Source organism: Daldinia childiae (genome assembly GCF_008694065.1).
Source record: "Daldinia childiae strain JS-1345 chromosome Unknown Scaffold4, whole genome shotgun sequence".
NCBI lineage: Eukaryota > Fungi > Ascomycota > Sordariomycetes > Xylariales > Hypoxylaceae > Daldinia > Daldinia childiae.
In genome coordinates, this window is record NW_022984645.1 from 2,468,762 (window position 1) to 2,482,883 (window position 14,122).

At 44.3% G+C, this 14,122-nt stretch overlaps 4 protein-coding genes across 4 annotated transcripts; 3 read left to right on the forward strand and 1 right to left on the reverse strand.

Annotated features, from left to right (window-relative positions):
- Positions 1 to 264: 264 nt before the first annotated feature.
- Positions 265 to 1,534, forward strand: GL218_04979 (N(6)-adenine-specific DNA methyltransferase-like 1; the record flags this gene model as incomplete). Its single annotated transcript, XM_033581611.1, has 5 exons — positions 265 to 290; positions 414 to 582; positions 733 to 849; positions 1,040 to 1,229; positions 1,323 to 1,534. 5 exons carry the CDS (start codon positions 265 to 267, stop codon positions 1,532 to 1,534), a joined length of 714 nt encoding a protein of 237 aa, XP_033435389.1.
- A 733-nt stretch (positions 1,535 to 2,267) lies between these two features.
- GL218_04980 (putative ubiquitin carboxyl-terminal hydrolase 8) lies at positions 2,268 to 4,156 on the reverse strand (the record flags this gene model as incomplete). Its single annotated transcript, XM_033581612.1, has 7 exons — positions 2,268 to 2,369; positions 2,424 to 2,458; positions 2,510 to 2,708; positions 2,760 to 3,550; positions 3,604 to 3,714; positions 3,767 to 4,003; positions 4,072 to 4,156. 7 exons carry the CDS (start codon positions 4,154 to 4,156, stop codon positions 2,268 to 2,270), a joined length of 1,560 nt encoding a protein of 519 aa, XP_033435879.1.
- Positions 4,157 to 5,371: 1,215 nt separating this feature from the next.
- On the forward strand, positions 5,372 to 6,211 carry GL218_04981 (Beta-lactamase-like protein 2; the record flags this gene model as incomplete). The annotated part of the gene is made up of 1 exon (XM_033581613.1): positions 5,372 to 6,211. One exon carries the CDS (start codon positions 5,372 to 5,374, stop codon positions 6,209 to 6,211), a length of 840 nt encoding a protein of 279 aa, XP_033435878.1.
- Positions 6,212 to 10,198: 3,987 nt separating this feature from the next.
- GL218_04982 (putative membrane protein C3B8.06) lies at positions 10,199 to 12,303 on the forward strand (the record flags this gene model as incomplete). The annotated part of the gene is made up of 6 exons (XM_033581614.1): positions 10,199 to 10,365; positions 10,523 to 11,183; positions 11,245 to 11,358; positions 11,424 to 11,615; positions 11,671 to 12,063; positions 12,118 to 12,303. The coding sequence occupies 6 exons, from the start codon at positions 10,199 to 10,201 to the stop codon at positions 12,301 to 12,303; spliced, it is 1,713 nt and encodes a 570-aa protein (XP_033435881.1).
- Positions 12,304 to 14,122: the final 1,819 nt, after the last annotated feature.

The window sequence follows — 14,122 nt, forward strand, 5'->3', positions numbered from 1 at the left end:
AGTATTTACTATAAGAACTTCCTGGTTTGCAGGTTAATATTATGTTACAACGTCAAAAGTGATTTGCTGTGGTTATGAGTTTGCGACTTGAGATTTGCTCCTAAAGATTTTTTTTTTCTGCGCCCAGCGAAAATTTATCAACTTATTCCTAAGCCAACACCTAACGAAAATAAGATCAATCAAAGTCTTACCTATCAACCTAGATTTCCTTTTTCTTTCGTTTTTTTCATTTCTTTAAAATCAATTCATAAATGTCTACGCAATATGGCCGAAAGCGATGACGAACAAATGTAAGTGAGCCAGTTTAAGCTGCGAGATAGTAGTAATACATACATCTACACTATACTCTTCTACACTATATTTTATACACTCCCTATATTCAGTAGTTTGCGACATACTAAACCAGACTATAGAACCCTCTCATCCCACGCTCTCGCGGCGCTGCAGGAGTTCTACGGAGAGCGCGATGCACACGTCGATAAGTTTGAGAAACTAAAGACGGTGGCTGAGGACGAACGTGTTGCCTCGCAGCCGCTGTCTATGGATGCGTTTACTGAGGACTGGAATAAGTCGCAGTTCTGGGTGTGTTCTTATACCCATTTCGATTTCTTTTTCTCCGGGGCCTTTAGATCGGTCTCAGGAGTCAGTTTTTTGAGAGAGGGTTGCTGGCTAGGAAGATGAGGAAAACCGAGATAGAAGTACAGACGATGGAGGGCTAATTGTGTGTTGCAGTACTCGGATGAAACGGCTATTCTGTATGCGAAACAGCTTCTAGATGGCATACGCGAGGACGAGGTTGTCGCTGTGGTATCGGTGCCTAGTGTGTTTATTGCGCTGAAGAATCTGTTGGTGAGTTCCTAATGTCTAACCCAGATTTCTGTTATATTAGTGAGATTAGGGAAGGAGAGAAACGAAGGCTTTCTTATTTCACAACATATATATGTTCCTTTTCCCTTGCTCTCAAAGCCTACCCAGCATACATACATAGCAAAGGCACCAAAATTAACATAGGACGCTAACCTCATATACCCCCTCTCAGAACGCAGCAGACGCCAACACCCCCAAACCAAAAGTCGTCTTCCTCGAGCACGACCAGCGGTTCTCCGTCTTCCCAGAGTTTATATTCTACGACTTCCTGCACCCTATCAAGCTTCCCGCGGAACTAAAAGGCGGCGTCGATCGCATCATATGCGACCCCCCTTTTCTCAGCGAGGACTGCCAGACGAAAAGTTTGTACTCCCTCTCTTTTCATATACAACCCCCCCCACATCCCATTCCCTGTCTCTTCTTCCCCAACTCCCAACTAACACCAAAAACCACAGTGGCTCTAACCATCCGCTGGATGTCCCGCTCAACCCCGCGTCTCATAATCACCACGGGCGAGCGCATGGAGACGCTGGTGACGAAGCTGTACCGGTCCCTCGGCGCGCAGACTACGACGTACGAGCCGGTGCATACGCGCGGGCTTAGTAACGAGTTTTACTGCTATGCTAACTTTGAGTGTCATGCTTGGAGCTTCAAGGGCACGAAGTGAAACCGGAGAAGTGGTAGCTGTGTGAAGACAGACATGGAAGATCGATTGATACTTGAAGACGTAGTTAGTTTAACTATTTTTATCTATCCACTCATGTTTCCTTTTTATCCTCGTATTTTGGGGAAATTTACGTAAATGCCACTTTGAACTACATATGTATTCCACAACCGAGCTTCTTGAACAATATAGCTATCGTATACTTTACAAATACCATCACTTCTAACCTGCCCCAGTAGACCGAGAATCTCGCTCACAACATGTTTTGTAAATAGTCTAGGGTGGGAGCTTAGGGGTAGGGAGATAGAAAGATGAAATAGAGACCAAGCCCAAATATAAGTCCAAGGGAAACACCAGGGCCACCAGACGAAGAGAACCGTCGACCGAGATTATTCAATAGGCACTATCTGAGTTTTACGGATATCGTCTCTATTTCGCTATTTTCATCTGAGCATCTAGGTCGATAAAACACCGATACACTCGCTATCACTCGAGAACCAAACCCCAAAAGGTCAAAAACATGAAATAGAGGTGGTCATAATACCTATCTCTCTATGCGCTATTTCTCTATCTTATTCAAACACAACACAATGCCGAAAGAAGAAGAAGAAAAAAAAAACGTAAGCTCATCGCGCCCCAAACCGTGTAAATGCGTCATCAAAAACACCGCCGTCCAATTCCATTTCGGTATATTGATTGGTTTGCCACCAACGACAAACCACCACCCCCGCCTCCTTTACGCCAGCGACCGGATGATGTAGAATAGTAGATAAGCCTGGCTGCCCAGGACGTCGGATTTCTTGGCCAGTTCGACTTTGTGGTCGTTAAACGAGAACCACTAGGACGCATGTTAGTATCGCCTATCTGGTTTTATAGTACTCGGTAAACTTACTTGATCTCCAACTCGAGAATACGTTACGTAGTGACCTGTCTAGGTCAGCTTGATGAAACTTATACGGGTATCAGAACACAACTCACCCGTATCGATCTCTCCAACATGCTCGACGACGCTCAATAAGTCATATGTACATGATCGCCTTAGTTCCTGACTATCACGGGCATCCGATGTTCGACTACGCGTGGTATATGGAAGCATGCTTAGTTGTAACGGAAACTGTACTTTCGTGCTGATCTTGGATGCAACACGATCACGGTTCCCCTGTTTGAACTCGAACCTCTGGATACTTGTTAGCGTTTTTGTTGAAAACTTAAGATGGCTGATACTGACTTTGAGCTGTATAGACAGTACATTCGGCAGCAGCTTTATGCTGTGATCTCTCCGCGCTTGTTGCGATGAATTGCAGTTCCTACACCGATACTCGCACTTGTCGGATTTAATGTACTCCTCGTCAAGACATTCTTGCAACGATAACGATGCAGCGGTCTTGGGGGCCTTCTTGCCCCTCTTCTGTGACAGGTTCTCCAAGCCCAAACTTAGGTCAAGAAAAGACTCTATCGCATTGGTGACACCGCCGCAATGCTGGCAAGTCGTTTGGCTCTGAAGCTTGCCATAGAAAGTCTGGTGGATGATGCAATTGCAACTATGTTCACTGCCAGTTTCGGGCTTCTTGCCATCCCCGTTCCTCTCGTGTAACTCTTCGGCTAAGAACTGAAAGAATTCATGCGCGTCTTGTTCCTTCGTAGTGACTAAGTTTTCAAACGCCTTCTTTTCAGATATCCAAAAACCGGACAATATGTTGGCCGCGGTATAACCGTTGGTGTTTTCGAGGGCGTAGAAGTCTTGAAACATATCGTCCATGGCGCAGCTAAGGCAGTGAGGTACCTGACAATCGCTGCTCTGGTGACCGTCGCTCAAGTAGAAGTTCCTCAGTAGGGGATTGTGAAGAAAACTCTGTAAAACAACGTTTTGGTAACATGTCGCACCAGCATTGTAGATTCCTCGAAGTCCATCTGCCCTGCATGATGCGATAGTAGTATTGGAGGATATGTATCTGGGGTCATCCTTTAAAGGATCTTTCACAGTATCCGAAAACATCTCTTCATGTTTTCGCTTACGACCTGAATATGTTAGACTATTGCTTATGGCAAGGTCGGAGGGCGTGTCAACGTACTTGAGAATGAACCGGTTCCTATCTTTCTCACCCTAAGATCGTCCAGGGTTGGGTCCCATACAAAGTCTTCACAGAACTGACAGTATAATGAACCACTCCTTGAGTCGACATCTGTTGCCAGTCAGCCGAGATTCTATATGCCATATGTTCGCCTAAGACTTACAAAACCGGTGGCTCTTTTTGTTCGCATGTTTCGTACGCTCTTCTTCGGTAACAATGACAGAACATTGCAAGCAGAGGTAGTTCGAAGTTAGGGATGTAGTTATGAGCCCATCTGGACCCTTGCAAGTCTGCGGTACTAGGGGGTTGCCGTCGAAGATGACTCTCAGCAGCATCTTATAGTATTGGATTGAGTTGTTTAGGACATCTGGGTTGTTGGATAGTAATATTTGAACGTGCTCTAGAAAGGCTTCAGTATATATCACAGCAAGACATTATATCCTATAAGCTTGGAACCAAATAACTAACCACAGCCAAACAAAGGCGTCCCCGGGGTGGGCGAGTTGATCTTGACATTTTTAGGGGACGCCGGAGTGGTAGGTCGCGCAGCCATGCTTCCTCCTATGATTGCAATAGACTTATAACTGGTATACGAAAGGAGTTCCGTAGTGAATTGGCGAATATGCACGTAATAACAGCCGCGCAGGGAGGAGGAGGATTTGGTCGAGTGTAAATTAAAAGGCGGGCAGCGTCGGAAATGAGAAGGGCAAAATTGCGATAACGAAAGGCTCGAACGACCGAACGATTTAACGACCGTCGCCCTGATTTAAGGAGGGTAATAAACTATAGCGAGATTCGTGTAAGAGGAGTAGAGTTTGATCGTGGGAGGGTGAATTTGCCTTTTGCAAGAGACGGAAAATGCAGCTTAGCTACTGAAGACTGAAGACTGGCGATGCGCTCGCTTCAACTTCTAAGATTCCCTCTTACTTCAGCCTCCCCAGTATTAGTTAGCTCTCTCTCTAGTTATATATCAATTATACGCAAAATTCTTTAGAAACTTACAAAGCTTTTGAAACTACGATACGAAGTTAACTTAGCGATTAGACAATTTGTTGTCAAAAGCTTTGTAAGATACCAAACCTACCTCATGTATAGAAAATAATTATTAAACTAGACGCCGTGCAGCGTGCAGCGTCATTCAACAGGCGCAAGATAGGTAAAGATAGGTACAGATTACAGTTGAAGCAACATGCTAGAAATTCTTATCGGCACCTGATTTACACTTTTATTTTTGCTTATCTGAGCGCGCTAACGGGAAGATCAGGGGTCGTAGCAGCTATGCGCTATGCCAGTCATGGTTACCTACCTCTAAGTTAGACAAGCGCTGAAGCTGAATAAATAAATGGGGGGATTAGCCCTTCCCGTTATGTCGCTATTAGTAACCTAAAATTAAAGTCTGTACCTGAAGGTGATGATGACCTAAATGCTAGGTACATAACGCAACCTTATATTGTTGGGACCTCGGCATTTCAATTATCTCCAAGTCTATCTACCTTACATCTATCTATCTTACCTTATCTACATGTACTTACGTAGGCACCTCGTGTAGCTCATGGCATAATTACACCTTATTCTGTCCTCATCGCTGATATCATAATCTACCATCGCTATCAGTTAATAGATAATACAAGGTTAATATCTATAATTTACATTCTCAACCTGGTGCATTCGTCCTTTTACGTGGTTATTATTATAAGCTATCCTTTGACTATCTATAATTTGACTTAATAGTGGTATGAAAGCATTCCGAATAGCTTCTAAAACCACAATGGCCTCTCAACTTGTCTACATACCAGAGATCGAGCGGTTGAGTCCCGCTTGTATTCGTATTCTCGGTGGCAATCCGAGCAAATTCGCTCTTCAGGGCACCAACACATATCTAATCGGAACCGGCCCCAAGAGGTTATTAATTGATACGGGTGAGGGCAAACCCTCGTGGATTGCGGCTTTAAAGCGGACTCTCGAAGAGGAGAAAGCCACTATCCAAAGTGCTCTTCTCACTCATTGGCATCACGATCACACGGGAGGCATCGGCCAGCTATTAGAGCACTCGCCACAGACAGCCATCTACAAAAACCAACCGACAGAAGGTCAATTAGATATCTCAGATGGTCAGAAATTTGAAGTCGAAGGAGCTACCTTGACAGCTGTTCATACTCCAGGCCATGCTGTAGATCATATGGTCTTCGTCTTGCAGGAAGAAGACGCGCTATTCACAGGTGACAACGTTTTAGGTCAAGGCACATCCGTATTCGAAGATCTCGGAACCTACCTCAAGAGTCTAGCGAAGATGGAAAAGCTAGTGGGAGGCTGCGCATATCCAGCACACGGCCCGGTGCTGCCACAGGCGAGTGCTACTATCGCTGAATATATATCTCACAGGCAGCAGAGAGAACAACAGGTTCTACAAACCTTGGGTTCCGCGAAAGACCGCCATCTCTGGACTCCGATGGACCTGGTAAAAGTTATATACCGCGACGTCCCGGAAGCTCTCCACGCTCCCGCTGCAAATGGCGTGGTCCAGATCCTGCGGAAGCTCCGGGATGAAGACAGGGTCATATTGGAGGATGGGGATGCGTGGCGTCTTAAGGACCGGTCAAGTTTATGAAGGTATCAGCCCACGCCACCTCGTACGGGGCATGTCGTGACATCGGCTACATCGGTACAAAGCGGCGGAGACCGTTGTTGAAATTGCCGGTGATAGACTCAATTTTCAACGAATATGAGTGGACATAAAGTCCGGGTTTGATAGAGGGGCATTTCGTGTGCTCATACGCTTACTACTCAGCATAGCCACGGTGATACGTATACCATAGCTGCGTACACGGCATTAAGTACTTGGTCTACGTATGTATTGTACATCAAGGAGGCTTTTGTGTCTGCCTAAAGTTTATCTTGTATCGCATCGTTGGTTCATAGATCTGGCACGAGCACTATTATGGGGTAGTACCGGCATGTCGGGAACCGTCCACGAGATCCCAGGCGATCTGTCGTCATTCTTCGGATTTTACGGCATGTATCTTGCCGTAGAGGCCGAGGTGTGGTTTTTTCTTTTCTATTCTTTCTTCGTTGACATGTAAAACAGGGTCCTCTAAGACGTATTTAAGAATGCAAGGAGGAGTTTTATTAAATTATAATACAATTTTGAAAGCTGATCCTGACTCGTTTTAATAACGTTGGGTTGTTACGCAGTTATGCTACAGCTTTCGGAAACCCGGAAGCCAAGAACTGCTATAACATCGACAATAAGCAACAATTTTCTCCAAGTCGATTGGTTGAGGCTAGGAATTTCTAGATACAGAAACGTTCGAGAATCGCCTCCTTCGCTTAAATGACTCGAAGCTGAAGTCCGTTAGGAACATTAGTAGACACCTGTGCATGTATTCCGTTCGGCCTCATCCATCAGGTTCAGTAGTAAGGGACGGGACTTGCGGAGTTTACCAAATTAAAGCCTTATGGAATAGTCACTCTTCCTATGTATGTATGTGCTGTAAATAAGAGAATTGGGCTACTATAATAAAAGCATGGGTACCAACAGCGAGCCAGCCTTATGGTCAGGCGGTGTAATGGGAAATGGTCATGATTGATGGGTTACCCATTTTGTGTAATCACTGCAGTGACCCATTTTCGCCCTAGACAAGATGGATCCATCCCTTGTTCAGACTCGGAGTCCCGATTTGGACCTTGATTCAAGTCTCCTTTCGCACCCGAAATACCTATTTGGGATGCGTGATACCTACTCGGCGTCAACTTTACATATGTGTTCCGAAGAGCGAAAGACAGGGAAATATGTAGTAATGAGTTATTAGGAGTTCACGATGTTGTTAGCGTTAGCTACATCGATCATCCTAAATGGATATATTTCTCGGTATTCTTGGGCTGTCTTGTCTTCGTCACCCAAGGCCTTGGCAAAGTATGGTCGATCGATCTCATTGAACCATTGTCCTAGCGAGACCCATTGGCCAAGTAGTCGACGTTGTTGTTGTAATTACATAGTGATGATTAGGTACTGGTGGGTTTCTACATACATGCACTAATAGTACATAGGTTCTACCAAGAAGTATCAGAACCTGGTTATGGATAGTCTTGTTGGCATGCGGGATTGCTGCAAGTTGAAGACATACATACATACACACATACATACATACTACATGGTACGTAGTATAGTGGTATAGTGGTAGCATAGTAGTATGGTAATCGAATATTCGCTCGTACTCGGTATCGGTCTAGAAAACAAACCCTCATCGAAATTAGTTTCCCAATATCTTTGTGACTACACCATCGCTTAATGCTACCCTCCATCTTCCCTCGGAGGCTTAGTTAATGGAGATTCCCATTTCACTAACTACCCCAGACTAAATCTGTCACAGATATCATCCGAGGGGGTATCGGACTCGTCGCATTAGTACGTACGACTTGTCATATGCGCTCTTCACTTTAGACTCAAGGATTTGCGATATAAACGGTCTTCAATTGGTGTGTGACAACTCTCGTGCATGATGGCGTCTGGGTAAGCCAGTCGGTCCTTAGTCAAGCGATAGACCGACGTTACTAGGGATAGTTACTGTTAAACGGCGAAACATCTTCTCGGAGTTAGACGGGTCGAAGTTGTATAGAAAGATATTCGGACTCGGCTCTCTCCAGAGGATTTATTAACCATTGTACATGAATTCGCGCACGGAATATGGTAAGCCTTAACTGATCGCAAGGTTATACTACCGTCGTATATTGCTATTGTAACGGTATCAGCCATCTTGTCGATTACGCTTATGGAAGAACACCGACATAGCCATAGATACAAACAGCATTTTGAAAATGTTACCTATAATCCGTAAGCGCTACTTCGTTGTTGTACATTAACGCCGGCTTTTTTAGAGCTATCCCTGCACCCAAGTATTGTGTTACTCCACTAGTGACGAACTAGAACCCCTGTTAGCGCGGCTCCTCAAGAACGCGAAAGGCTGAGAAGTCATCCACGAGCCTGCGTGGCCAGCCTGAAAAGGTAAGCGGAGTTCACACATGATCAGATGAAAAAGTATTTCTAAGCTCAGATATGCATGCCTTACCTACAGACATCACTAATCCTATAAGTTTTTTAGAGCACGAAATATTTACTACAATAGATAGATACACATACATACATACCTATAATAAGCTTAGTGAAAAGCCTAGAAATTATTTAAAACTGTTTACTTTATACAAAACGAATGCGGATTGCTGGGCGTATACCTTAAAATGATATGTGACACGGAGGAATACGTCCAGAGGAATATGGGAACCTACTTTATGTCCGATTGCGGATGGCGGGGTCGTCGGATACTCGCTCTTTCATGTCAGAAAAAAACTTATTGATCCTTTCATAATTCGGGTCAGACCATAGGTCAGAAATTATTATTCACCATTGGTCGGGAAGCTTCTAGTAAAGGAAATCACGTCGCATGGCTAAGTGCGGAAATACCTAACCCTGTCGAAATCGCGAGGTAACGCTTTGATACATAGGACATAGATACCTAGCGGGAAGTGGGTACCTTCTAAATAGCCGATGCTGTCATTTGGTATGATGTAGGTATGTATGTATGTACCTATATTTTTATGTGTTCCTTCGACCAGCAAGTACATTGATTATATTACATGGGACTAGACATGGGTATTAGTGGTATTAGTTAAGGACGACTCATTCCTACCCCCAAGATATCCACAGTACGATTCTGCGAGCTTCCTCAAGCCCTTGACAGCCTCAATCAATATCCCATACCGCCCGTTCTTGGTTTCTTTTTCGGATACCTCGGATGGTCCATCGTGCTATTTTTTAACGCTATCGCTCGATGGCTCATCAGAAACAGATGGCGCGAACAAATGACAAGAAGAATGCGCTCGGGTGGGACCGGCCTTTTTTTTTTTTTTTGTCAATAACCAACGGGCATTGAACGGAAAGTGTATAGTACATTCAAAACTACACGCGGTAAGAGGTATCCATGAAAGAGCTATCACTGCTATTTTTACTAGTCGATCTTCGTAAGTAGTACTTACCCGTAGTATATTGCTTGTATGTATAACCCACCTGCCCGGTTACCGTACCTTCAACTTCATGGGCACAAAGGGCGCCGACACCGTTTTCCGTCTTGGTACAAAATAAATATATTCCGGAGGATATGTACCTTCCATTCCCTCCCACCAAGATGATGTTTATGAAAAGCCTTCCTCCCCCTCTTCTCCATATGACTCGTTTGTCCTCCCATACATGAGGTAGCATACTTCCGCCGAATACCACCAACCACTACTTCGCCCGGTCTTTAATGGTTATATAATTGGTATTCCTGATCCAGCTTTCTGCATATAAGCTCTAGGTACCTACCGTGAACAAAATAGAAAGCCGCCGAGGTTAGCCTTACTGCCTTACTTCCACTCGCCCTCGCAGCTTTCATAAAAGTGACTACGTCGGTGAAGCGCAATTTCTAACCGTGCTAGGGTTATAGTTCGTTCAAGGGTTTACCCACCTAAGGACAAAGAGCTCGGCCGGGGGTATGTAAATATATGTCTCCGGTTGACCCGCTCAATTTTACCATTAAACGTATTCCAAACAACTTGAATCGATATGAGGTCGACAGCTCAGTTTGCGCTCAAGGCGCTGGCGCTTGTTGCCATAGTAGGAGCTATTCCTACGATTCTTGCCCACGGTCACGACGACGAAGGCGCCACAGATATGGATATGGATATGAACATGGACATGAGTAAAGAGGATCCAAAACCAGACCCAGAATCGTATCGCCCACGTATTTTTTCGCATCCAGAGCACGTATCGAAATATATACGCATATTGCACTGATGGTAGTTGGTTGGGTAGTCATGCTGCCACTAGGTATGCCCATCTTAGTAACTTTCAGGACAGGTTCATTTTGATTCTAACCGTTCCTTTTAGCTGTTATGTTTCGATTGCGCGATCCCGGTATACGCTCCCCGTCCAGTTTCTCTTCCTCGTCACGAACGCGCTCGGCGTCGTACTAGGTATTACCTACAACGCGAACACACCCGATCTGTATCCCAACAATGCGCATCACAAGCTTGGATGGTTGGTCACTTGGGTAGTCAGCGCGCAAGTGTTTATCAGCCTTGTCGGTCGCGTCGCAGGTGTAATAGGCGGGAAAGGAGCAGAAGGAGTCGGTAAGGAGGAAGAGCAGGCGTTCATTCCGGTTTCGACGGAGGCTATGGCTGAGCACCAACGCATTAACGATGCGCTATACTCTCATCCATACCGCCATTCTAACGATAGTGGACAAGGCACCGAACCGAATACCGAGTCTTTGAGAAGTAATTCCTTGTCAACTGTGGTGGGTCGGGAATCCCCTATTGAGATGAGCGACCGACGAATCCACTATGACGATCTTGAAGATGTTCACTTTAAGCCCGCAGAAATGTTAGGTTCAAAGAAGTCCAACTCGTTCATCACCAGATTTACCGGCAAGATTTCCACCAGAGCATGGAAAGTTTTGATGTTTGCCTACAACTTTGTCGATCGTACTATTCTTATTCTCGGTTACATTGCTCTGTGTACTGGTATCATCACATTCGGACGATTCTTTGTAAGTTGACTTAAGCAAGTTTGTTAGGGTTACGACTTCGTAAGCTAACCGATCAATTTAGGAGGGTCACGGTATTTTCAGCGGCTTAGCTCATTGGATCAAGGGTGGCATATTTTTCTGGTACGGCATTTTAACTCTCGGAAGGTGGTCGGGAAGTTTCGGTGAACTGGGTTGGGTAAGTCGGAGCGGACACCGCACCCAATTAACCGATGAACATAATTACTTACGAAAAATACATAGGCATGGAATGTCCGTCCGAAACAAAGCTCTCAGAAATGGAGGCCAACTGCGGAATTCGTCGAGGGTGCTCTTATCTTCACTTACGGTTCGACCAACATCTTTCTAGAGCATCTTGGTAATGCCGGTAAAGAATTTAGCCCTCAGGATCTAGAGCACATCTCCATTACGGTTCTCTTTATCGGAGGTGGTCTGGTATGTCATTATTGTATTAACCGATATGCGTGATGAAACTAATACGGTTATGCAGCTTGCTATGCTCATTGAGTCGACGCGGATTCGGGAACTCTTAAATACTACAGTGTACGATGCCGCTCTCTCGCATCCGAGCCACGCGTACAGTGATGAGGAACGTGAAGCTTTACAGGCACCAAGGGAATACGAATTTTCCGTCAATCCTATTCCAGCACTCGTGATTTTACTTCTTGGTATCATGATGAGTTCACACACGCAGCACAACATGGTTTCTAGCATGGTTCACAAGCAGTGGGGCAACCTTTTAACTGGTGCTTCTTTTGCTCGGGGATTCACATACATGCTCGTATATCTCAAGCCTCCGCGCTCGATCCTACCATCTCGACCTCCAACTGAGCTTATTACCGCATTTGGACTCATTGCAGGTGGTACTATCTTCATGGCGAGCGTAAGTCATATCTTGGTAACTATACCGAGTTTCAGGAGCTAATGAGAACAATAGGCCAACGATACTGTTGAGGGAATGATTCACTACGACCTAGACGCCATGTTCTTCTACACCGTTACCATGGGATTAGTCGGTCTGATCATGGCCTGGGAAGTTATCCTCCTAGCCCTCAAAGGTTGGGCCGTTCGAAAGGAGTCCAGTCGATCCCCGAAATCGTGGGACCTAGCTTCCCGCGTTTAGGCGGTCTGCCTGGAAATATTCAGGAAATTCTAACAAGGAAAATTATGTTACACATGCATAAGGAAGCGACCTAGTTAATCATCAGACCATTAATAACTGGGGCTGTTGACTGTTACGGTTAAATTCTTGAATTACGGCGCACTGGGGGGCGGGGTGGTCGATCGCGATATACCCAAGATGCTCCTCTTTTGTTTTTCATTTCATATATATCTATTTGCATTCTAGACTTTCACTACTACCAATGATACCCCTAGGGAAGACAGAGTACGATTATTTATACGGAGGAATTTGGGATCGGTATTGGGAGAAATTAGAAGGAAGCCTAAGAACCAAGCTAGGTTGCCAACGGTGAGGCGGTCTTGGGATGACGGGCAGGGTGGGATGGATGGTTAAACTAGGTCAAGCAAGTCCTTAATGGCCGAGTTGATAATGAAGTTGGTTTTATAAAAAAGGGTCTGTGGGTTCATGTGTGTACTCTCGTCTGGCTGGCGATTACCTGCCAGTCTATACATGACAATTCCAACTATGCATACTCGATGTCGACATCATAATTACCTAGGTATTTAATTAAAATATGATAATAAGAGCTTCCTAGTGATTACCAACTTTAAGCTTGAAACTTGATGTTTGAGGAATATAGCAAGAGGTTATGAAGAGGCTGGATTGTGAGAGTGTTCTTAGTTGGCTACTATCCTTCGATGTTTTATATAGTTTGAAGTACATTGACTGACTATAAAGGGTCGGTGTATACTGCCCGTATCATATATATATAATCCCCTTCTCTAAATACTCAGACTATATGATGTAGCTAACGTGTATCCTACTATACGATACATGTGCTACTCAAAAGCTAGGGAAAATCACATTAGTCTTCATTGTGATGATTATAGGCTTTGGTTCCGTTATACCAATCAACCAGTTGATTAGCGATATAGAACTTGAGAGTTCTAATAGTATTTCAGCAAGCCCGTCTCGCCCCACCTCTTAAAGTCTTCACATAAAGAAACCCTTCTCACTAAGCTCATAGCTTGAGCTTGATAAATAGTAGCATGCCTTGAAAAATACTAAATAACTAGCGCCAATTAACACTTTATAATATGTTATGTTCTAACTCTTAAACTAAGAACTATAACTAAAGCGCTATTCTATTTGGCGAATTCCGAGAGCTTTTTATTAATTGAAAAGACTGCTAAATGGTGATAGCTCCACTAGTTGATAGGTTTACCGTCAAAATTGTTAACAGAAGTCTCATTGGAATCCCACTTATAGATAGAATACGACTATATGTGAGTATGAGTCTTGTCTTGTGTTTCGGGTCTTTTATTAGTTATAGCTATACGATAATCCTGGCTAATAGACTCCTCATTCATCGAAGGAACCAAATCTCCAATACGTTGATATTCGTCTTTCCTCGTTTCGTGACTCATAAAATGTTGAATAGACAGCTATACCAAGCAATGGTATGTATATCTGCAATTCTATTGTACCGCTTCTGACTCATATTTCTCTTTATGTAGTCAATTCCTTGGAATTCGTATTGGGAGTTGCTATATGATCCGAATGTTAAATGATCTGTAGGTGAAGGATGGATTCGAGCTCGACTAAAACTTGGTTGGGCCTATAAGAGTTTATAAATGTTGATATTCATACGTTCTATCTCGCATATGAAACGACTATATTGATTTTCTCTGAGTCACACACTCTACCATTGAAAAAACAGTCGCAGGCATCCAGGCATTTACACTAGGCACCCAATAGAACGACACTGCAAGTATGTAAATGGAAGGCGTAAAGAGTTCTCGGTGAGTCGTACAAGAAC